At 37.4% G+C, this 24,328-nt stretch overlaps 1 protein-coding gene and 1 long non-coding RNA gene across 24 annotated transcripts in view; one reads left to right on the top strand and one right to left on the bottom strand.

Annotated features, from left to right (window-relative positions):
* Positions 1 to 3,283, bottom strand: part of LOC141370474 (uncharacterized) — a 52,743-nt gene extending 49,460 nt beyond the window's left edge. For both annotated transcript variants that reach the window (XR_012374527.1, XR_012374528.1), the window contains exon 1: positions 3,246 to 3,283. This is a non-coding gene — a long non-coding RNA (uncharacterized lncRNA). The remainder of the gene's footprint in view (positions 1 to 3,245) is intronic.
* The window catches only part of DLG2 (discs large MAGUK scaffold protein 2), a 2,181,535-nt gene that overhangs the window by 1,510,878 nt on the left and 646,329 nt on the right, over positions 1 to 24,328 (top strand). For all 22 annotated transcript variants that reach the window (XR_012374525.1, XM_073879808.1, XM_073879828.1 and 19 more), the window contains one exon: positions 15,654 to 15,704. Coding sequence is in view for 21 of the 22 variants with exons in the window: in XM_073879808.1 (XP_073735909.1) it covers positions 15,654 to 15,704 (51 nt within the window). In the remaining variant the exon portion in view is untranslated. The remainder of the gene's footprint in view (positions 1 to 15,653; positions 15,705 to 24,328) is intronic.

The following is a 24,328-nucleotide window of genomic DNA, read 5'->3' as shown; positions in this document are numbered from 1 at the left end:
CAGCACGTTTCTCTTTGCATTTATTGTACCCTTTATCTCTGCTATGTTATTCCTTATCTCTGTGCTAAGGGTCTCACTCATGTCTTACACTCTTTTCTCAAGTCCAGTGAGTATCCTTATGATTGTTTCTTTAAATTCTCTATCAGGCATGTTACTTATATCTCTTTCACTTAGATCATTGGCCATGGCCTTGTTCTAATCTCTCATTTGGGATACCTTTCTCTGTCTCATTTTGTCTGCCTCTCCATGGCTGTTTCTCTGTGTTAAGAAAGTTAGCTTTGTCTTTTGCTCTTGGAATGTAGTGGCTTTATGAAGAAGAGGTCCTGGAGTGCCCTGCAGTGCAGTGTCCCCTGTTCGCCAGAACCTTGTACTTCAGGAGAACATCTTATGTGTATTGCTTATGCTCTTCTGTTGTGTATAAGTCACGTGTCCTTTCAGTCCTGTTGTCTGCACTGACTCTCTGTTGTGGGCTGTGCTTTCTCTCTGTGGGACCCAGGCAAGCCAACTCTGAGGGAGTGTGCCTGTGGGGGAACTTGGAAGCAGGGCGGTGGTGTTAGCAAAATTTACATTGTACCACTGGTCCTATGCCAGACCCCCAAAGCTCTGTGGCAGCCAGGCAGCCAGGGATGTGAGGCTGGGCATGGAGCATGTCAGTGGCTGGAGCTGCGTGGTTGGTATGACTCATGGTGGCAGCCATGCACCTGGCAGCTGGCAAGGTGCACGTCTTCACCAAATTTGCCCTGAGCCCAGAACTAAGGCTGGCAGGCTTGGAGTGCGTGAGTCCCAGGAGAACTCATGGGCAGGATGCACTGCTAGCAGGTAAGGTAGCAAGCGTCTGTGCAGCCCCATCTCTTACAGGTGCCTCTGTGTTTATGATGGGAGGTGGGGGAGGAATATGGAGCCTTCCAGCTTCCTCATTTTGGGAGAAGTGCCCCAACACACTCCAAAATCGGTATGAATAAATCTTCTCCCATCTCTTCCCCCTCCTCCAGCATTGTGTGAACTGCCATTTTTATGTTGCTTCTCTGTGCAGGTTGCAGCCTCTTTAAGGTGTCAACCCAGCTATCACTCACCCTCCAGGCTCATGTTGTTTGAGTGGCATTTGGGTGGCAAATATCAGGAAAAGTGAACACTGCAGTATCCTAAGGTGTTGTTTCAAGCTCCAGGCTCTAAGTCCCACTGGTTTTAAAACCCATGGAATTCAGCCCCTCTGGTTTTTAAAACCAAACCTTATTGGGATTTATCTTCCTCATGTGTGAGGCTTTATGGCTCTTCTTCATAAAGCCATGCATATATTCCTGGTGTGAGGTCCTGGATCTCTGCCCTTTCCCTGCTCACAGCTCCTCCATCCTGCAGGCAGCCTCGCTCCACCTTTCTAACCTTCCCAGCCTTTCAGCTGCAGCTTCTTTGCTATATTTAGTTGTAGAGTTTATTCTGCCAGTTTTCAGATCACTTTCTGGTTTATTGCCTTGGATGTGTCTGATATCTAGTTGTAAATGTGGGACAGGGAGAGCTCAGCATCCTCTTTCAAGTTTTTATCTGCTAATTCCAACATCTGGGATCCCTCAGATTCAATTTATATTTACTGCTTTTTTTCTTGTGTATCGGTCATACTTTTCTTTGCATGTCATATAATTTCTTTTTCAAAATAAGCCTTATTTTGTTAAGGCTTATATGTTAAAACAACTATTGATTCTGATTTGTTCTTTCCTCTCCCCCATCTCCAATTGTTGTTTCTTTTTATTTTGGGGGGTACATTTAGTCACGTATATGGGCTAGATCTGCAGAGTCTGTCTTTCCTGCATTGTTTAGCTACTATTGTCTCTTTTGAGTACCCCTCCCCTTTTTTTGTTCTTTTTGAATCCTGGTTTCCTCTGGTTGCCTCTAGATGAGCATAGTTTGCTGGTAGGCCACTTATTGGTCAGAGGTTATATTTAAGCACCTTGTGCCAGTAAGGCACAGTTGCCAATGGGTTTACAAGTGGGTTAGGAAATGTGTTCAAATTCAAGCAGCATACAAATCTGTCTGAAATTTTATTTTTCAATAGATTTTATTATAACTCTTCTGAATAAAATAAATAAATAAATAACTCCTCCGTATATGTGAAAGGTCTCACATCCAGCCAATAATGTGTAGATGACTAGGACCTTCTTCAGTCTCCATAGTGTCTGAATGACCCTGCACATGCATTCAGTGTTGCAGTCTGGCAGTGATAGGTTAGAACTATCAAGACCTCCCATGACTCATTCCACAGGTTCCCCTGCTAAATTTCTAGCTTGTCTAGACAGTCTGTAGCTTTCACCAACCAGTATTGCTACCTTAGGCTACTGCAGTGTTCACTTTTCCTGATATTTGCCACCCAAATCACTATTATTTTCAACACCTCTGAGCATGAGGTTTTCACACATGCTGGTCCAAATGAAATTGTCCCTTTCCAGTGGCGGCAAAGCTGCTGATTTTCATAGTTTTAGCTTTCCCTGTCCTGGTAGAACTATGGTACCCACAGAATTTGTGGTAAGGGGTGTAAGAGCAGCCCGGGGCTAGAACACCACAGATGCCAAGTGTTATTAACTGATGTTCTTGAATCTAAGTTTTTCAACTTGATATATGCCTTTAATCAGTTTCCAGAGCCCAGAAATGGTTAATTTTGGCAGTTCTGTGTTTTCAAGTTGTTCTTTGGGGAAAAGATTTGCCATGTTCCTTATTCCACCATGCTTTGATAACAATGATGAATATAATAATAACACTTACCATGTGCCAGGCTACTGTTCCAAGTATTTGACTAATTATATTCACTTATACTAATCTACTAATTCACTCTAGGAGATTATGAATCCTGTTTTACAGATGAGGAAACTGAGGCAAATATAACTAGTAACTAGCAGAATCAAATTCAGAAAATCTAGTTCTGGAGTATGTATCTTGAGCACTGTGCTATATTACTCAGTTAATTTAAAACTTCTAAAAGCCTTACTGGAGTAAATATAAATAGTACAGTAGTCCCCCATTATCTGTACGAGTATCCCCAGTGGATACCTGAAACCATAGATAGTACCAAACCCTATATATTCTTTTTTTCTATATATATGGATACCTATAATAAAGTTTGATTTATAAATTAAGCACAATAATGGATTAATAACAACTAATAATAAAATAGGACAATTATAATAATATTCTATGATAAAAGTTATGTGAATGTGGTCTCTCCCCCTTTCTTTCTTGAAATATCTTACTGTACTCACCCTTCTTCTTGTGATAATGTGAGATGATAGAATTCCCTTGTGATGAGTGAAGTGAGGTGAATGATGTAGGCATTGTGATGTAGGGTTAGGCTACTATTGACCTGAGTATATGTCAGAAGGAAGATCATCTGCTTCCAGATGGTGGTTGACTCTGAATAACTGAAACCACGGGGGATGAAACCATGGATAAAGGGAGGGAACTCTATCTTATTTTATTGAGGAGGAACTGATGCTTACATCTTCTCTAAAACCACAAAGTTAATAAGTAGCCAATTTAAGATTAGCATCTATGCCTAATTGAATCTAAAGTGTGAAACTGGTAGCCAATACATTATACAATCGGGGAAAAAGATCTACATAGGTACTCTGTAAACACAGAGAAACAGCAGTAGTGCGACCTGGCCTGTGTACGTGTGTGTGCACTGTCTTTGTGTGCATGGATATGTGTAGGAGAGCTAGGAAAAGAAAGACAGGGCTTATCATGGCATTATATGGATTTTTAGAAGATTTTTGGAAGGATAAATAGGAATTATAGAGAGAAAACATGGCAAGCGAGGATAAAGAAAATGATAGTATGGTGAAAGTGTGATTTTAATTTCCTTGCGTATCTTCTCCCTGCCCTACCATCTTTGATTTTTCATGCTTTCCACCTGAGATTTTCCATCTGATTAATATTTGTTTACTATTGTAAAGGTGTTCATATAACTTATTTCATTTAATGTAATTGAAGATTCATGCCAGTACCATCTGAATCTCTCTTCCTCTTCCACGAGGATAAAAAAAATAAAGACTGACCTATGGTTACTCATGAACTGTTTAGAGTTTATAATATTAGTTTCCCTGTTGGCACTGTGTACAGAGATAAATTTAGTGCATCCAACCCAGAGCTCCCTGGTGTGATTAAGTATTGTCATGGCCACAACTTAGTATGCATAACCCTTTTTAAACTCTAGGAGCTATCTTAGAAGCACTGATATAGAGATAGAAACTTGAACTTTTAATTTTTTCTTTGAAAATATATTGTTTGTACTTTTTTCCATTATAGGTTTCTATTTGATATAAGTTAATTGAATCTAACAGTGGAAAATAGGGGTAACTCAAGTCTTCTGTAAGAATACTGAGCACACTTTATATCTATATATATGCATATATATATGTTGATTTTTATAAAAATTCCTACAAACAGTAGCCATTAATCTCCCTACCTACCATCACTCTCAACCTCCATTCACACATGTGCACACGTTTCTCTTTAGAAAGATGAATAGGCAGAATTTAAATATGGCAATGGCATACCTAAGAAAAACTGTAAAACAATTCTAGTTAATATTTTTGAAGGTTCACTAGATACTTAACAGTAGACCTCTACAAAATTATATCATTCAATCTTCATACAATCCAATGAGATAAGTGCAATTACTATCCACTTTGTAAATAAGGACATCAAGTTTCAGAGAAATTAAGTAACTTACCCAGAGTTCCATAACTAGAGAATACGAGAATCATGTTGTAAGCCCAGGCAATCTGAATCCGGGATCCTAGATCCTAACCACCATGCTCAGGTTTTTATACTATCAGGTTGAACCAGGCAGAATTTGCAGAATCGGCGTTTTGTAAGTCAAAACAGTTAAACACCAGCAGTTTCATATGATCCAGTCATAGATCATCTCTTACTTTTAAGAATAACCATTGTGTGCAGCAAAATGTAGTGGAAACAGCTCTAAATCTAGAGTCCAAAAGATCTAGATTCAAATCAAAACACAAAACATTATTAGCTGAGAAATTTTGAGCAAACACTTTGCCATCTCTGAGCTCTTTACTCATATGTAAAATTGAGTAATAGTATTATCTATCCACATGGGATTGTTATGAGGAGCAATACAAGAATGTATCTAAAGGTAGTATGTAAATGATTAATATTGTTGTTGGCATAATCTGAAAAAAGATGTGTATAAACATCTTGAAACCTTAGAATTTCCATATTTTATCAAATGGTGAGATTGTATGTGGCGGGGGAATGAAAACAGAATTAATAATTTGCTCCTTGTTAGGATCCTAACGTACTTCAAGAAAGGTGAAATAAAATAAGTAGCAGAAGTCTGTTCCAGAAAGATTGATCTGACTCTTTTTGTAACAAGCAGATCAAAGCATTTTTCCAGAATCACACAACTAAAAATCTTCTTCATGTGATCTAGATGAAATAGTGGATGAATTAGCAGGGTAATGTAGCTCTATAGCTCTTTTCCAAGGTTGTAAAGATAGTGATGTGCTTTTAAAATCAGATAAAAAGAGATGATATGAGCTAGCAAAGAAGATGGGGATAGTCACTCAATAAATATTTGTTGATTGATGGATTAATCCTGAAGAATGCTGAAAGGGTGACAAATTCAGATGAAAAGGGAGATAGTTTATTGTTAGCAAGATTTGGAGTGAAATGATGGGAGGGAAATTAAGGCAGTTCACTCGTTTGGAAACTGACAATGGTGAAGAGGACTTTTGAAGACAGAGGGATTTGAAAGATTTCCAGCAAATAAGAATCCCTCAACCTAAGGTTCAATTGATTTTTTTCTTCAATAGCTATTTATGAAATGACTCTGTGGGCAAGTCACTATGATAGGTGCCAAAAGAGAAAAAAATCAAAAATAGTGCCTCATCTAAACAAGAGGACTGTGTATCAGGAAAGATAAAACACAACATAAGGAGTTGGATCTTGAAGAAGACCACAAGTACAGTATGAGAGGAACTGTGCTATGTGTGATCAGGAAGAAAGACTAGAGTTTAACATGAGACTTCCCTTGATTCAAGCTCTAGATACTTCCATCCCTGCCTCCCTCCATATGGGCATTCATTCTTTAATTTTTTTCAGCAGATTTGTACTGAGCATATACTTCCCATCACTGAGTGATGAGAAGGATGAATAAAATAGTCCTTATTTCATATTATTTAAAACTTGTGTAAACTTGGAGAAATCACTTAACTTAAAAACTTAACTTTCTTAATAGTAAAATTAACATTAAAATGTTTCACTCTCAGGGTTATTTTAACTATTAGAGCAACTTACAATAGTTTCCAGCATGTAGTAGATACTTAACAGAATGTGGTGGTGGTGGTGGTGGTGGTGGTGGTAATTATTATTATTAGCATTTTGGGGGGGCAATTTAGAGAATAGGGTGATAATTTCCAGGAGATTGTTAAGAAAAATCTTTTTGACTTTATGGAAGAGATAGCCTTATGTTGACAGTAATAGAAGCTTTCCATAGCCCCACATAGAATCTAGCTTCATGAGGGCAGAGGTTTTGTTCTCTTTACTATTGTATTCCTAGGACCTAACACACTAACATAGTACCTGGGAAATTCTAGTCATTCAAAATATTTTTCTAAATTAATTGGGATTTTAATAAGCAGAGATTAAAGACATTTAGGGTGGACTATATAACATTAATAAAAAATATCAAAGAGAAGAGTTGCTTTATAGAAGCTTCAGCACAATTACTGGGCTAGAAAATGTTTTTGAAGATAAGAAGCAGGGTCTGTAGCTACAAAGGTAGATTGAGAACAGTTGGTGGATGTTCTGAAATGTTCTTTAAGGATAAAGAAAAGTTACTTAAAGCTACTTTGTACAGCATTATTACATGCCAATAACATTGCTTTTTAGAAAGGTAGCTCTTGGGGTGCCTGGGTGGCTCAACCAGTTAAGCGTCTGCCTTCAGCACAGGTCATGATCTCAGGGTCCTGAAATAGAGTCCTGTGTTGGGTTCCTTGCTCAGTGGGGAGCCTGCTTCTCCTTCTGCCTCTGCTGCTCCCCCTACTTGTGCTCTCTCTCTCTCTCTCTCTCAGTCAAATAAATAAATAAAAATCTTTTTTAAAAAAGGTAGCTCTCAAAGGATATGAAAAATAGATTGATATTGAAAAAATGATCTAGGCAGAAATGTTTTTAGGAAGTTATATTGATGATATTAAGAAAATAATAGTTTAGAACTTGAAATAGGATGCTAGTTAGGTATTGATAACAAATATAAAGGACACATATGAAAAAGAGGATTCCCAGGGCTCCTGGCTCGTTCAGTAGGTAGAGCAAGGGGTTGTAAGTTCAAGTCCCACATTGAGTGTAGAGGTTAGTTAAAAATTAAATAAATAAAATCTTTAAAAAAAAGAAAAAGGAAAAGGATTTCCTTAACAGAGGAAATTATAAATATAATTAAGCATGATTAGTCCTGTCTCAGACTTACTAAGACTGAGGTGATATCAGGGCATTTACTTAGAAAATAAAAGTTGAGTGAGATTGTATAACAAAAAGGGATAGATCTTGGCAAATGCTCATATCTGGCAGGAAGAAAGGAAACAGAAAATGCAATGGACAGAGCAGTAGGGAGGAAACCAGTGAGGATATCAACTATGTGACAGAAGAAAAGAGGAATTTCAAGTGGTGGTCACTCCAGAGTGTTAAATACTGCAGGAAAGCCAGAGAAGCTGAGGCTGGGAAAAGATCATCATAATCAAATGTGGGAAAGTCTTTGTGGATCCTCTGCTTTTTGTATGTTGGTGGAAACAAGATTTCAGATTGAAGAGAGAAGTTGAAGGTAAAGAACTGGGTGAACTGATATTCTGCCTCTTACTATAGTTGTATTATACCCAAGAGAAAGAGAAAATATTCTTACTATCAGCTCACATCATTGCATTTGTAAAGTCTCATCTTATGGTTCAGCACTCACTTTGTTTTTGTTGCTCTAAATCTTTTGGCATGTGTTTGAGCTCCCGATTCTCTTGGACCCTGCTTGCAGTTGACCAGGTGGTTTGTTTATGGGGATAGTGAAGTGAGGGAGAGGGGGCTTGATGGGACAAAAACCTGGTGGATCATGATGTCCTCGCAACCATTGATCAATGTGTTCTTAACACCACTTACTGCTCTCAAAGAACATGTTTTACCTTAAGTAATATTTAAAGCCCCCAAAACAAAACAGCATACATCAGGCTGGAGCCAAGTGAAAGCATTAAAATCACCTATTATTACTCCATCCAACATATGGTGCAAAGCAAGGGAGCAAAGCTGGGAAGAAATGTGCCATGTCCAGATCAGAGGCAAATCCAGTTCTGAACTTACTAAGTACTATATTCTTCCTTCTTTACAGAAGCCTTTAATCAAGACAATATTATATCTATCTATCTATCATCTATCTGTCATCTGTCTTTCTATCCATCCCATCTATCTATCTAAAGTTTCTTTTTATACATGTAAGAACCCTAAGCTATTTTCCTTGATTTTTTTGGACAGAAAAATTAGGAAAATTTATCACATGTTTACAGATGATTAATAATATTTTTTAAAAACCTGTGGTTTCTAATTAAGTGAAAAAACCGACATAGTAATTATTGATCCTAAGAACCCTTTTTTAGACCCAAAGTTGTATGTTATAAAGTCTTAGTAACAAAGGCAGAGGGAATAATAAAACCAAAGGAAAATTGTTTAAGAATGGAACAGGTTATAGGATACTGATTGATTTTTTTTTCTATTTGGTGGATGCTATGATTTAGCAGTTCACTGAGCTCAGAAATTTAATTAAGATTAGAAGTTTTAACATGAAATCTGGGTTTGCTGGTAGATCACAAGCAGATGAATAATAGGAATAGTGGTCTTACCAAAACTAGAATATTGACTAGGAATATACATAATTATTTTTATAGTTTATGTTTTTTAAAAGTAAGAAGTATTTACTATGATTAACTTCTTTTCAAACTGCATATTTTTAAATTAGTCTCATTATAATTGAATTGTATTTTTTTTAAGATTTTACTTATTTATTTGACAGAGAGAGACATAGCAAGAGAAGGAACACAAGTAGGGGGAGTGGGAGAGGGAGAAGCAGGCTTCCTGCCGAGCAGGGAGCCTGATGCAGGACTCCATCCCAAGACCCTGGGATCATGACCTGAGCCGAAGGCAGACGCTTAAGCAGACGCTTAACGACTGAGCCACCCAGGTGCCCTAATTGAACTGTATTTTTAAAATAACCAGATCCATACCTTAGATTAAAACAGATGCTCTACAAAGGTTACAAACAGAATTTTTTTTGGTTACTGTTTAAACAATATTGACACACAAATGTGTATAACACATAAGAAGATGAATTCTAACAGCTTGTGACAAAACTGGTATTGGAATTCAAGTCTTTTGGATCCCAGAATCTAAGCTTTTTATTTCTACGTGGTAATTCCTCTTAATATGAATAGAGGGCATGATTTTAGGCAGTGGAGATAGTCTAGGAAAAGGAACATTAGTTAAAGGAAGTGATGGACAACTTAGTTGTGTGCTACAAACCTTGAGCTTTATCTAATGATGCTCTCATTCTGATTAGAGCTTCCATGTTGGTCAAATGACTCTCACTTTTTCAATACTTGATTGTTTTTCATCCATTCAGCAGAGACACTTAAAGTTAAATGTGATAAAAACATAGAGACAATGAACATCAGCCTTCTTCTGTTCTTTCTTTTAGACTGAGGTAGAGCAAAACTGCCTTATCTTTTTTCCCCTTTCTCAAAGAGACAAAGCTATTTTTTATTTCTTCCAAAAGACTCAAGAAGAGTTCAGCCTTAGGGAAGTGAGTATCAGTAGAGTAACATAATGGTCAAAACTGGGCAAGACAACGTTAAAAAGATAATATAAGAGGGAGCAGACAGAAGACTGGAAGAAAGTCCTGTGGAGGTAATATTCTGAGTGAAGGCCATGCTGACCTGATTTGGGAGGGAATGCTAAGATGATTCCTCTCCACAAGGGAGTACATCTTAGGTGGGTTCAGGAAAGAGATATTCAGGTTAAAAAAATTTTTAGTGGATTTTGTAGAAGAAAGCAAACTTATTTGCTTATTAAATTATATTTTATATTAATGGGGAAATTAGCAAATATTCAATAATTGATCATATAAGCCTTGTGAACCTTGCACATTATGAATCCACAGCTAATTAAAATAGCTCTCACTATTGAAGGGGCACCTGGGTGGCTCAGTTGTTAGGCATCTGCCTTCAGCTCAGGTCATGATCCCAGGAGCCTGCTTCTCCCTCTCCCACTCCCCCTGCTTGTGTTCCCTCTCTCACTGTCTCTCTCTCTGTCCAAAAAAATAAAAAATAAAAATAAAAATCTTTAAAAAAAATAAAATAACTCTCACTATTGAAGACCTACTATGTTCCAGGTAGTTGATAATGTGTAATCTCATTTATTGCTCCCAAAAACTCCATGAAGAGAATTGTGTGGTATTATAGCTAAATATAATTTCTTTATCACTTAAGATGTGTGCCAAGTGTTTTACACAAATTATCTAATATTCACAATGACCATATTAGGGAAGTATTTGTTAGTACCCTTCTACACATGAAGAATTTAAGGTTTTGGGAGGTTAAGGAAATTGGCTACATTCGCATATCTCATAAATACTGAAACTAGGATTCAGATCTGTGTCTTTTTTTTTTTTTAACTCTGGAAACCATCTTACCTACTAAATATAATAGAATGTACATAGGAGATTCAAGTGTAAGGAGCCGTGAAGCGTCATGATGTGTTTGCTGTAATAGACCTCCAGTAGGAAAGGGGGATGACCATTGGCAATGTAGACGAATACGAACAAGGTGTGTGTGTGTGTGTGTGTGTGTGTGTGTGTGTGTGTGTGTGTTATAGACTTGCTGGGGCATCTGATCATGGCTGTGACTCTGTAGAAAGGACTCCTGAGAAGGGCTGATCTCAGAGATGAGGATATCTGAGCTGGGAATCTCCAAAGGCCTAGGTCCTGTAGGAATCTCCATTTGCTGCTACAGTCTTCTCTGAGAGCATCAAATTTTACCCACCCCCAAAAAATCATATTTAGTGATTCATCAATGTTTCTATTTCCTCATGAACATGGTCACTGAGCCTCCGTGTGGTAGGCACTGTGTTATATGCTGCAGTTACAGATGAAACAGAGTGACTTGGGCTTTGTCTTGTTCTGGGAGTGGCAAGAAGCCATGAAAACCAGATGCCCCAGTCTCCATGATCATCACATCCCCCTTTCAAAGTCCAACAGCAGCTTTATATGAAAAACCATAAGTCTTGTTTACTGTGTCATAATTACTTTTAATAAAGGGCAGAATTAGTACATCATATATCATATATATATATATATATATATATATACACACACACACACGTATATACGTATGTACATACACAATCCTTCCATATGGCAACAGTGGAGCCGTGGTTCTAGTTCACCTCTCTATTTTATGTATTTGATATCACATTTCTCTGAGGTCTTAGTATATTTGGTGCCTCTTGAAGAACTGTGTGTTTATCCTCAATGCATTAAAACATGAAATAGTTCATGTATGTTATTCATGAAAGACCTCTTTTCAGAAGATAAAAATACATCTGAATTAAATTATATGATCATCTGGCCAGGTAATTAAACTAGCACTGAAGGAGAAAAAAAAGCAGTGTGATAGCATTCAAAGTTCATGAAATTATAATTTTAAATACCAAGTTTGAGGGGCGCCTGGGTGGCTCAGTCATTAAGCGTCTGCCTTTGGCTCAGGTCATGATCCCAGGGTCCTGGGATTGAGCCCCGCATTGGGCTCCCTGCTCAGTGGAAAGCATGCTTCTCCCTCTCCCACTCCCCCTGCTTGTGTTCCCTCTCCCGCTGTGTCTCTCTCTGTCAAATAAATAAACAAAATCTTTAAAATAAATACATACATACATACATACATACATACATACATACATACCAAGTTTGAATCTGAATGGGTCACTCTCTTAACTTCTGTATGATGCCAAAAAGGCTACATGCCCAGAACAGTGCAGGACAATGTGTGGCATCAATTTGCTTTTCTAGCCCCCATAGAAACCTACCAGCTGTCACCACAGAACCATTGGATTCAGGAAAATAAGTATCTAATGAAAAACAGATTTTTCAAAACTGGAAAATGACCTTTATATCTACAAAAATGTCAATCCTCTCACTTTTCTAGTCTTCAAGGTGAGAAGAGACTATCAGTGATGGTCAGTGCCAGAGTTGTAATAACTTGAACCCAATACATGTAGCTGTCTAGGCCCCAAACTATCAGGTGCATAACACATTGCCTGGGTACTTAAGTATCACCCGAAATATTACTGGTCAAGAGCAACGCCGACAAATGCATGTGGCAGAACTCTTTTCAGGAAGAGAATTTTTTAATTTAAAGACATATATTGGTAAACTAACTGATTGGGAATAGAGGGAGACCACCAAGGCAAGTTCAGACAACAGATTATAAGCCCCCAGAAGATGATGGGAGCCCATTCACAGCATAGTTTTTTTTTTCCTAGGGATACATAAAATTATGGATGGGGGCAATTACTGTTTATACTTCTTGGCTCTTTACCAAGCAACCACTCCTCTAAATAAATTTGGAAAAATTATTTAAAGAATATTATATTGGTGTACTCATTTGAAAAGTCACTGAATTTTCATGAATGTCACAACCCACTCTTACGTACTTCTGATTAAAATGGAGGTATACTTAGTTATGCTTTCTATCCTTTCCCCCAGGGTTTTTGCCAAGACAGGTTGTGAGATTTCTTGTCTCAGGTGTCTTGAGGTCAAACAGCGATCACACTCCCCTAGTGATGATAGAATAGACGCTAGGAATTCTTAAATGACTTTCCTGAACTCCCACATTGTCTCTTGTGATACCATGTTTTAAATAGTCTCAGTTCATGGTGGAAATATTGCCTCAGCTACGCTAAAAACCTTTCATTCCTCCATAATTTCACTAAATCCTGTGGCAGTCATAGGATTCTTTTTTGAATATAGTTGAAACACAATTTTACATTTCAGATGTACAACATAATAATTCAACAATTCTCTATGTTATGCTATGCTCACCACAAGTGTAGCTACCATCTGTCACCCTACAAAGCTATTGTAATACCTTTGACTATATTCCCTGTGCTGTATATTTTATCCCTGTGATTTAGTCATTCTGTAACTGGAAGCATGTATCTCCACTCCCCTTCACCCAATTTACCCATCCTCCCTCTCCCCGCCCACTTTGCCTATCCTCCCTCCCCCCTTTTTCTCTGGCAGCCATGAGTTTGTTTTCTGTACTTATAGCTCTGATTCTTCTTTTTGTTTATTTATTCATTCGTTTTGGTTTTTAGATTTCACATGTAAGTGAAATTATATGGTATTTTTTTAAGGTAGCAAGGATTATTTTTATTGTTTAGTCACAGATTATTTAAACAGAACAGCTGGGTTAGTGAGTTGCTGAATTTTTTATCATACTCAATTAAGAAGTCTATTGTTTCTTTTTTTAATGCTATTTTTTTAAAAGCAAGGTGCCATCCCAATCCAGATGGCATCATCTATTCTTATGAAGACATCCTGGAGACTAGGGAATTAGGCAAATCACATGACTTGTTTGGGTTGAAAACTAAAGACCCATGGAGTCTGTAAGCCTCCAGTAGTTTGTCTGGCTGACCAGGGAACATTTGAATAGCAATCGGGATATGTGTCTATAGTGCACGTAGGAACTGAAGTCAGCGTACATGATGTCAGCGTACATGATCATAGATTTGTTAAGCAAAGATTCAGGGAGACCCCACGAAGGACTGTATGCCACTAAAGGACTATTGTCTTTTAAGCACTTCCTAACAGCATTTCTTTCAGCCTGAGCCTTTAGATTTTATTATCAGAGGTTTGTTTTTGTTTCTTTGAAGTTTTTTTTTTTCTCCCCACTTTTCAGCACTCTGATAATGTGAAGGGCTTCATTCCAGAGAAGTCACTGAAGCAAAGAAAAGCTTCACAAAGCCACACTGGGAGAATTAAAACGTATCACATGAATTCAGCCTTCCCTTTCTTCCATCAACTAAAGAAAGTTATAAAAAACAAACAAAAATGGAATTAATATGGAGACACAAACATCCAGGGACTTTGAGTTTTGTTTTGTACTTTTACACATGAAGAACAAAAACCTCCATAAAGCCGCTAAAGCTTCCTAACATCATCAAGTCCTCTTCTATGAGTCATTAACTTGCTGAAGCCCAGAAAATCAAATTTGGTTTAAGGCTGTTTGATAATGTAGTAACACAGTAAAATGTGATTCACCAATTAGCTCATGTAATTAGAAAATCAAAAACATGCTCTAAGTGGCTGGTGGACACACATAAGTAAAGTCTGTCGTCATTCTTTATAGCTGCTGATGATAGTTATAATTACACCTTCCATTGATGATACTGCATCCAAATTCCTTATGGAAGAGAATTCACAAGTACCTGTGTTTACAAATCAGATAAATAAATGAATACTGAGTTCAGTCCATGGTTCCTTCATTCCTCTTTTCTTTTCTTTCCTTCATCAATTATTTCTTGCCAGACTCAGTTAAGGAATAGGGTATCCAGTCCTTACCTTTGTAGAGCTCTCAGTCTGCGAGAACTATGTTTAAATTCTTCTAAGGAAGGAAAAGTCAACTGGTTAAGACCCTACAAAGATAATGATGGTTAGAAATTCGTCTTTCTAGATGATCCCTAAATGCTAATGATGTTGTGAGACACATGTAAGAAAAAAGACACAGCCAACTCAAGAATTTTCTCGCTCGGAGATTTTTGCCTGGTTGAAAAGGACTCTGATAAGAATGGGAATTGAATATTTGTTAGGTTATTTTAAAGCCACTCTTCATCTATTCTGTATGCACATCTGTTGACATGAAGGCATATGTGATGTGTTGCCTGGCTATCTTTAAGTATTTCTCTCTGTAAGTTTATATCAATGCAAGAGTTGTTTAGATGGTTAAAGCTTTCTCACTAGGAATTTCAAACATGTCCTACTTTATTCTTTACTTGCTGCTGTTGAAGTACATGAGCATGGTTATGTTACATGGTCCAGGGCTTCCTAATAAATATAACGAGGATAATGGGGATGAATTACCTGAGCTTGAGCCAATAAAGAAAAGACATTTCTTATCTGACATAGTTATTCTGAATGCTATTTTTTGGGAAAATATGACATATAGTTGTGCTGCCTTTTCCTTTTTAAGGTCGTATTTTAGTGTTTGTTCATGGAAGTTTTAAAGATATTAGGAAATTATTTCCCTTGTAACTGTAACATTACCCCTAGGTGGTTTCTTCTTTATAACCTCACAATGCATATTTTGTATTGTTCCCTCTACCCCAAATATCACAAATTCTAAGGAATGCAATAAACTTTGATTATTTTTTGCAAAATTTCACTCATATATTTTAGAACAGCTTAGATTGTATTTTATTTGGATGAAAACATACAATCACAAATATTTTTAAGAAAGTGTGGTTTATTCATAGCCAGAATGAAACTTAACCCCGAATGTTGTTAAAAACACAGCCATCTCCCCCTTAATATGTATTTAATCATTCTTTCTTTTTTTTCCTACTCACAGGTCAATGGAACAGAAATTGAATATGAGTTTGAAGAAATTACATTGGAAAGGGTAAGAAAAATCCAACAATCCAAAACCTCAATCTTTCATTTGACATTCTGCATCCTAATGATTATTTTGAGAAATCACACAATTGTGTGTTATACCTTGGAAGTTTCCAACAGGACTCAAAATAAAAATATTAATGAAATGCTTACAATGGAGGGCACAGAGACAAACAGACCAAATCACGGAATATTCCATATGTAAATTGCACTGCCAGGATTTGGAGAAATGAATGAGAAAGACAGATATATTCAGTGAGCTAGTATAGCACTTTTTCCTATTGTTTTCATTATTAACATTTTGCTATGCATTTTTAGATACAGTACAAAATATTTTCATTTATGTAATATTAATGCTATCTCATAACTACCATTATCATGCATTTTTTAGTTTAAAAAAAAAACAGTGATGCATTTTAAAGCCACCCTCATGGAGAAAAAACACAGAAGTCCTGCAGATCTCTGCAAATATGTTCTTAGGGCCTTGGCGAGGCTTTGACAAATTAGCAAATTTCTGTGTAACAACCCTAATCTATAAAGGCATTTTGCAAAACAGTAAGAGAAAGGCCAAAAGCACCTAGAAAAAATACGACCAAAAGGCATTAACAGGACATTCATCAAAAAAGTAAAGGCCAATGACACATGGAAACTTGTTCAACCTTATTAATAAACAAAGAAAACAATGATGTTAAATGGCTTTTGTCTGTCCAATTGGGAAAATTTAAAAGAAAGATTAATATTCACTGCCATGGAGTGGACCTAGAAATTGTTATACCTATAAAAAACAATTTGGAAAAATGGATCAAGACCTTTAAAATGGGCACACTTTTTTGACTCAGAATTTATACTTATAAAAATGTACAAAGATATAAAGAATGTTCATATTGGTATTGTTTATAATAGTGAAGATTGAAAAAGTCAAGTGTTTAGTAATACATTATTTTATGTCCAAATAATAGAAAATTATATTAAATTATATTATAATGGTATTTTTAAGAATATTTAAATATAAGAATGGAAGGCCTAAGGTTATCTTGTCAAATTAAAAAAATAAATTTTATAATGGTATGTAATTACAATCCCATAAGTACCAACATGCATAATTAGCATTCATAAGTATATACAAAAGCCTGAAAGGATCTACATCAAAATGTTAACTCTTGTTAAGGTCTTTGGATAATTTTTAGTTTCTTCTTTTTGTATACATTTTTTTGCTAAACATTGCATAATAAACATATAATTCATTTACAATAAGAAATAAAAGTATAAGCATTTTTCTAAGCTGTTTCATTCAAGTATGAATTCAGACTCTAGACCTGCACTTAAATTTATATTTCTTTTAAGTTTACTGATTATTCACTTTCCTGAGTCAGGGAATTTTTCATTCTCAGCCTAATTTTTATTAAGCATGAGTGGTTTTAAAAGGAAATTTACATTAAAAGTTAAGTGCCTGACAGATGTGTTCTTTAAAACTTCCATTATGAACTTTGGTTAAATTTTAATGGCATGCTAAATGGAGAAAAATGAGGCTTATGGAAAATTAGCCCAAATGAAAAAAGAACACATTTCTCCTACTAAATCACTAATCTTCTCTCTAGGACTGTCTATATAATTTGCAGATTACAGTGTAAAATGAAAATGTGAGGCCCTTGTTTAAAAATTAAGAATCAAAAAAGATGTCAAGACCCAGGCATTAAGTGCCACGTGATTAGAGATCCTTCTTAAATGCAGGACCCTGTTAGACCGCACAGATCTCACACTCTTGGAGCCACCCCTTCTCTCTCCCCACACCCCCACATCTCAAACCTGACACCGTTTTGTGTCATGGCTTTATAGATCAGAAAATCTAAGCTCACTTTGGTGTGAGGAAGAACATCCCGTGGGAGTGAGACAACTGTGTGTTGCCGGCTCCCTTCTGACACGCACTTGTTTCCGGATCTGGCGTGTCATCTCACTCTTGCCCTCGGAGTCTCAGTCACACTCGGAAACTGGACACTGCCATGAACTACACCCGCCCCCAAAACCCCCTGATCAAGCGTTATCCTTGTTGAACAACACCTCTTTTCTGTTCTTATAATTTATTCTAGTACCGCCCCCCTCAAAAAGTCTTCCAACTCCATTGGGACCTTGAGTCACCGATTTTACCATTTCCCTTACCAGTTTTCACCTCTCTTATGCCCATGCCTCTTCCACCCATGATACTCCGAGACTCCCTCTAAACAGGCTTTTACCATTCCTTCTTCTCCTCTCTCCCTTGCGGTGCTCCTCCAGCAAAGCCTCAGCCCTCCATGCCAGTGCCTGGGCAAATGAATGGGGCTAGAAAAGCACTCATTCATCTCACTTTAAATTTATAGCTATTGATTTCAAGTGAAACTTCAAAACATCCTAGTAATTCTTAGACATTTCTTTAGAAAAATCACTCTCTTATTCTCTGGGACAACAGATTCACAACTTATTTGCTCTCCTCAAATCTCAAACACCCTCTCCCTCATCCTCAGTCTCCACTGTTGACCTCTCTTCCTATGTCCTTGAGAAAACCCAAGCAGTCACAGGAAGACCGCCTGACCTTCCTACCACCTGCTCTGCCAGTGTGCTTTCCCTTTTTCCAAGGGAAGAATGTTCCCTGATCCTTTACAAGGCCAGCCCTTCACTTGTGATCCATGCTCTCTAACCTCTTGTCCCTTTAAGGACTCTGTTTCTGCAGTTGTCTCCTCTCTCTCCTGCAATATCAGTTCCTCTCTCTCTCTCTTTTTTTCCTGGATAAATTTAATGCAGACATGATGAAATATCTCTCATTAAAAAAGAAAAAAGTCCTGTAGCAATGGAGTAATATAGGAAAAAGCAAACAAAACAAAATGTCACTTGGCCCAATGTTCCCTTCCTGTTATTGTTTCAAAGTTCTAGTTTCTTTACCAAAAATCTAGGAAAGTTATCTATTTTCAATAACTCCACTTTATTACTTCATTTTCTTATTTTAACCATCAGTAGTCCTAAAACCGTCTTCATCGAAGTCTTGACAGGCTCCATCTTGCTAAGTTCAAGCATCACTTCTCTGTGCTGACTTCTCAGCAGCATTTGATGCAGCTATCACTGACTCCTTCCGTCAAGATGATAATTCCTTGCCTTGCAAGACAAAATATTTCTCCCAATTATTCACCACTTCATTGACACTCTGTCTTTGTCTCCTTGCTGGCTCCTCCTCTAAATGTTGGAGCACTCCAGAAACCCAGTGCACATACCTCTTCTCAACCTCTCCTTATTCCCTTAGTGATCTCATCCAGACCCGTGATGTTATATACCAGCTATCAACTGACAATTCCCAAATCTGAGTTATGATCTCTCCTGCATTCCAAATGTGTACAGCTAACTGTCCAGTTGGCATCTCTGCTGAATATCAAGAAGGTCTTCTCAACTGAGTATGTTCCTAACAGAATTCAAGATTTCCCTGCACTCCCTACCCTTGGGGCAAAAGCTGCTCCTACCCTAATATTCCTCATCTTAGCTAATTGGTTCTATCATTTTCCTCATTATTCAAGGCCCCCCCCCAGAAAACCTTCTCTAAGAGTCTTGCCTAATTGTTCTTTTTCCCTTGACCTCCAGAGCAAGTCCTACCCGTGCTCCCATGAAAATATATTTCAAAATCAATCAAGTATTATCACTGACCCTGCTGAATTCAAGCCCAAACTAATATCATTCTCATGCCTGGACCACTGTAGTCGTTCCCACTTTTGCCCACTCCTCAAAGTAGCCAGAGTAATCTTTTTCAAAATATAAACCAGATTATACCACTTTTATTCTTAAAACCCTCCAAGGGGTGATAATTATACTCATTAGCATCACCTACAAGACCTTATACAATCTGACCCCTGCTTCTCTCTATGACATTATGCCCTCACCACCAACTCCTATAACATTTCACACATACTTTCTTGTCGTTCCTCCAAAAAGCCAGGCTTTCCCTACCTTAAAATCTTTATATTTGTTATTCTATATTCCTGCTGGAATCTCCCCTTGGATCTTTACCTGGCTTGCTCTTTCCATCATTTAAATATCTGTTCAAATGTCTCAGAAAAATCTCCCTTGTGCACACCATTTAAATTAGTACCAGCATGGGGGGTGAGGGGATGGGTTAGCCTGGTGATGGGTATTAAAGAGGGCATGTTCTGCGTGGAGCACTGGGTGTTATGCACAAACAATGAATCATGGCACACTACATCAAAAACTAATGATGTAATGTATGGTGATTAACATAACAATAAAAATTAAAAAATAAATAAATAAATTAGTACCAGCATCCCCATTACACTTTTTTCCACTTTCATAGCTTTATGAGTTTTTTTAATTTCACTTAACAATATCTGAAATTTATATTATTAATTTATTTATTGCCCATTTTGTTAATATCTATCTCCCTCCCTAAATATATGGTATATATAAATATATAGTCACTTCTGTATCCAATTTGCCTAGAACATTGTCTGGAATATAGTATATACTCAGTGAATATTTGCTGTATGAATGGATTATGCCAGTGCTCTACCACTGTAAGTGCAGTGAAGTAGAGACACATGGCCTGCATTTGAATCTTCGTTCTATCACTTACTGACTGAGTTAGTTTGAGCTGAATACTTAACCTTTCTGTGCGTCAGTTTCCACATCTGAAAATGAGGCTAAAGTATCTATAATTATCTCCTAGGGTCTTTGTGATGATTAAATGAGTTAATATAAAGGTTTAGGGCAGTATGCATAGTTGTTATTCTTCACTTTTCCTTTGTGTTAACATAGTAGTTCTCACAAGTGTTATTTATTAGGATCATGAAGAAAGCTTATTAAAAACATAGCCTCGGGTGCCTGGGTGGCTCCCAGATGGTTGAGCGTCTGCCCTCGGCTCAGGTCATGATCCCAGGATCCTGGGATCAAGTCCCACATAGGGCTCCCTGCTCGGCGGGGAGCCTCCTTCTCCCTCTGCCTCTCTCTCTCTCTGTCTCTTATGAATAAATAAATAAAATCTTTAAAAAAATAAAATAAATAAATAAATAAAATAAAAACATAGCCTTCCAATCTCAGTGATCTAACTGGTCTAACTGATCTAACACTAACTTTGTTCAGTGTCAGACACCAATGATGAAGAGGTTAGGGTTCTTGTTATATGCTCTTACAGCTTCTACTTTTTCTACATTTAATCTCTATAACATTTAATTTAGTAATGAACTAATCACATTTAATAACACCCCTATGAAGTGGATATTGCCAACTCCATTTTACATATTAGGACACTGAGGCTCAGAAATTAAATAACTTGTCAAAAGTCATTATGTTAGTAAAGGATGGAGCTAGGATTGAGCCCCATGCCAAACAGATAACCAGAACCTAAACTCATTGCCACTGAGTTAGACTGTCCTCAAAATTAAGTTCAAATGTCATTTCCTCCAAGAATCTTTTCTTGATTTTCCCCCTTGGGCAAGGTCCCTTTTATAAGTTAACCCAAGCAGAGAACTTCTCACACTAAATGATGAATAAAATACATCTTTTCCATTGACCTATGAATTCCTTGACAGGAGGAATTTTATTATAATGTCCTTTATATTACCATGACAGAAAAAGAGAGAAAGGAATTGAACAATTTCAGGACAAGTTGATGAGTCCTCCTGTACAGCAGCATCATTCAGTGCATTGGCCACTTGCCACACATAGTGAATTCCACACGTGTCTAATGTACATTTGTCAGGCACAGTCCTTGTTCCATAGAATTTTATAGCCTGGTAGGGAACACAGAGAAGTCAATAGGCGAAAACCATGAATAACAGAGTGCTGTGGATACCTGGTGCAGAATGGGGTATTTCCCCGAGGCTTTATACCTGAGCTGGCTTAGGAAAGATGAGAGGAGGCAAGCCATAGAAAAGGGAGTGGAAGAAGGCCTCTCAGACAGGGAGCAGCACAGCAGATACAAATGTTCAAGGACCCATGGAAAAGTAACATGCTTAAGGAACTTGAAGTCCAGAATGACTGCACCTCAAGCTGAGGTAAGGCTCAGAGGGAGAGGCCAGTCTACAGTGTTGGAGAAGGTTGAGAACATAGATGCCTTAGGTAACCTACAGAGGATTTTAAATTTTATCCCAAAGGCAATGGAGAGCTTTTGAATAATTTTAAACAGAAAAGTAACATAATTGTGGCACCTGGGTGGCTCAGTCGGTTAAGCTGTGACTCTTGATTTCGGCTCAGGTCATGATCTCAGGGTTGTGAGATGGAGCAGTGGGTGGGGAGCTACACACTCAGCAGGGAGTCTGCTTCTCTCTCTTCCTCCCTCTGCCCCCCCCCCCCCCCCCCCCCAGCTCACACTCTCTCTCTCTCAAATAAATAAATCTTAAAAAAAAAAAAGGTAACATAAACATATTTGTTTTAAAAAGTTACTTTGGCTGTGATATTGGGTATACGTTTCATAGGATTCAGGAGATATTGCAGGTATGCCATTTAAGACACAATTTAGTGGCTAAATTCTGCCAATGGTGATAAAGAAGGAGATGATTCAAAATATGTTAAGAATGTTAGAAGAACAGATTCAAATGTTTTGTAAGATGAGAAAATGCCAGAAAGAGCAGAAAAATCAAAGTTACCTAGATTATAATTCAACAAATTCCTTTCATTAGCATGGTCTGGGTCTCTCAGCAAAGGCCACCTATGATATTTCAAATCTTTCTGTCACCATGGGCTCTGATGACATTAACAAAGGTAGCTGAGTATAAAGTCTATGCCTCTGAGTTATTTATCCATTATTCATGCATGAAATTAATAGGTTATATACCCCCAGTATGACTTATATCAAGAGAAGCTAGTTTACCCAGCATGGATAATAGATTCATCATGGCTTTATAACCCTAACCATCATGCATGACTGCAATTTAGCAGAGATATTGAAGTGACTATATGACTATCTGTCACCTCCTCTGACCCCTGCCCCTGGCCTCCCCCCCCAAAAAAAATTGGAGTACTTTCCTGACTGCTGCAGAATGTATGATCATGTGATACTACTTGAATGTTCTGTCTAATGAGTCAGGGATATTCTTTTGCAGTTAAAAAACAAAACAAACAAATAAAAAAACTTCAAAGATCTGAGCTATCCTCCCAAATATAAGCAATTGGTAGGGCAGAGGGAAGTGACTGATTTATTGCACCCTCCAAATTCCTATAGATGGACCAAGTCTTGGGTATAAGCTGGATAACATGGGGATTTTGAAAACAGTATTTGTGAACTGCCAGGTAAGAGGTGACCCATTAAAGTTGTCTGATGAACTCATCCGATTCATCCAGGTATCAGATTAATTGGAAAATCATTGGATGTCTTAATGACTTAGGCCAAATGTGTTTATCTCAAATTCAAATGGAATTAAAGGTCTATTACTTCAAATAATGTAGAAGCTATGGGTTTCCAAATTCCTGATTTTTTTTTTCTGGGTGTCCTCAGCTATCTTCAGTTTAATTGTAACAGAAATAAAAAGCCAGAGTCCCAGTGATATCTGATGGGGTTTCAGTTTTTATATAGTCAGGTATAGTACAGTCTTATTCTAGTCTAATTAAGTAATTTTTAATAATTGGTACACTTCTTAAATTAATCCCAAATTTTATGTATGTTCAATTATCAGTGTATATTTTAAGCAAACGTGTCTATTTGTATGTGCATAGAAACCACTTAAACATAAGTGTGTATTTTAGATATAAATAAAAATATTTACTTAATATGTATGAACTTAGATCCGACTTTAGTTGGCGTGATGGAAAGTATCACAAGATTTGTGGAACAAGAGTAAGTTTATATAGGTAGTGGAAAGAAACATAGTCTTTGAACTCAGACCTTATTTTAAATCCAGGATCAGCCACTTTCTGTGTGACCTTGAGCAAGTAACCTAACGTGCTAGAGCCTCATTAGTTTTCTCCTCAATGAATGAGAAACTAATATCTATCATAAAGCATTGTTGTGAAAAGTAGTAATAATATATGTATAATGCATAAAAGAGTTTATGGAACATCACAAATATTCAATATTATTAGCTACTATAAAGTGTGTACACACACATACACACTTATGGAGGCCTCATTTTTTTTTAAGATGTCACTGCTTAAGACTATGATTCTGAGGCTGGGTCAAGGGGCCACTGCATGCTTCCTCTTTCCCCTGTGTGTGTGTGACTAAATTTGTGGTAAATGATAAGCTTCTTAAGCGATCCTCCAAATGTTCATATAACCAATTATCAGTAGAGTCTGCTCTTGAGTTTGCAGACATAGCTTCCTGCAGAATAACACAGTGCTATTTGTAGCTCTCTCCTTTGTTAAGCTCACAAGAATTTAGTTCCAAGCTAGACACGTAGTTGCAGTGTATTCTTTTGTCTTCGATAGCTTCAGGCTATGATATTTGCTTCACATGCCCCAAGAGGTCCATAAAGTCTTATATTCTAACAACGCCCCACTTCCAGTCTCTACATATGATACAGTGAGCGGCTATTGTGTCAGAGGGAACTGGCAGAAGGAACATCCCCCTTTGGGGGAACGGCTCCTCTCCCCATTCTAACCATGGTGTTCTGGGGACAACTGCTGGTCGTGGCACCATCACACAGGGGATTGGTCTAGAGCTGCTAA

The sequence above is a fragment of the Callorhinus ursinus genome, unplaced genomic scaffold (genome assembly GCF_003265705.2).
Source record: "Callorhinus ursinus isolate GAN/ISIS: 27379988/994484 unplaced genomic scaffold, GSC_fseal_2.0 scaffold35, whole genome shotgun sequence".
In the NCBI taxonomy this organism is placed as follows: domain Eukaryota; kingdom Metazoa; phylum Chordata; class Mammalia; order Carnivora; family Otariidae; genus Callorhinus; species Callorhinus ursinus.
The sequence above is the reverse complement of the archived record's forward strand: the minus strand, read 5'-3'. Positions and strand labels throughout refer to the sequence as shown.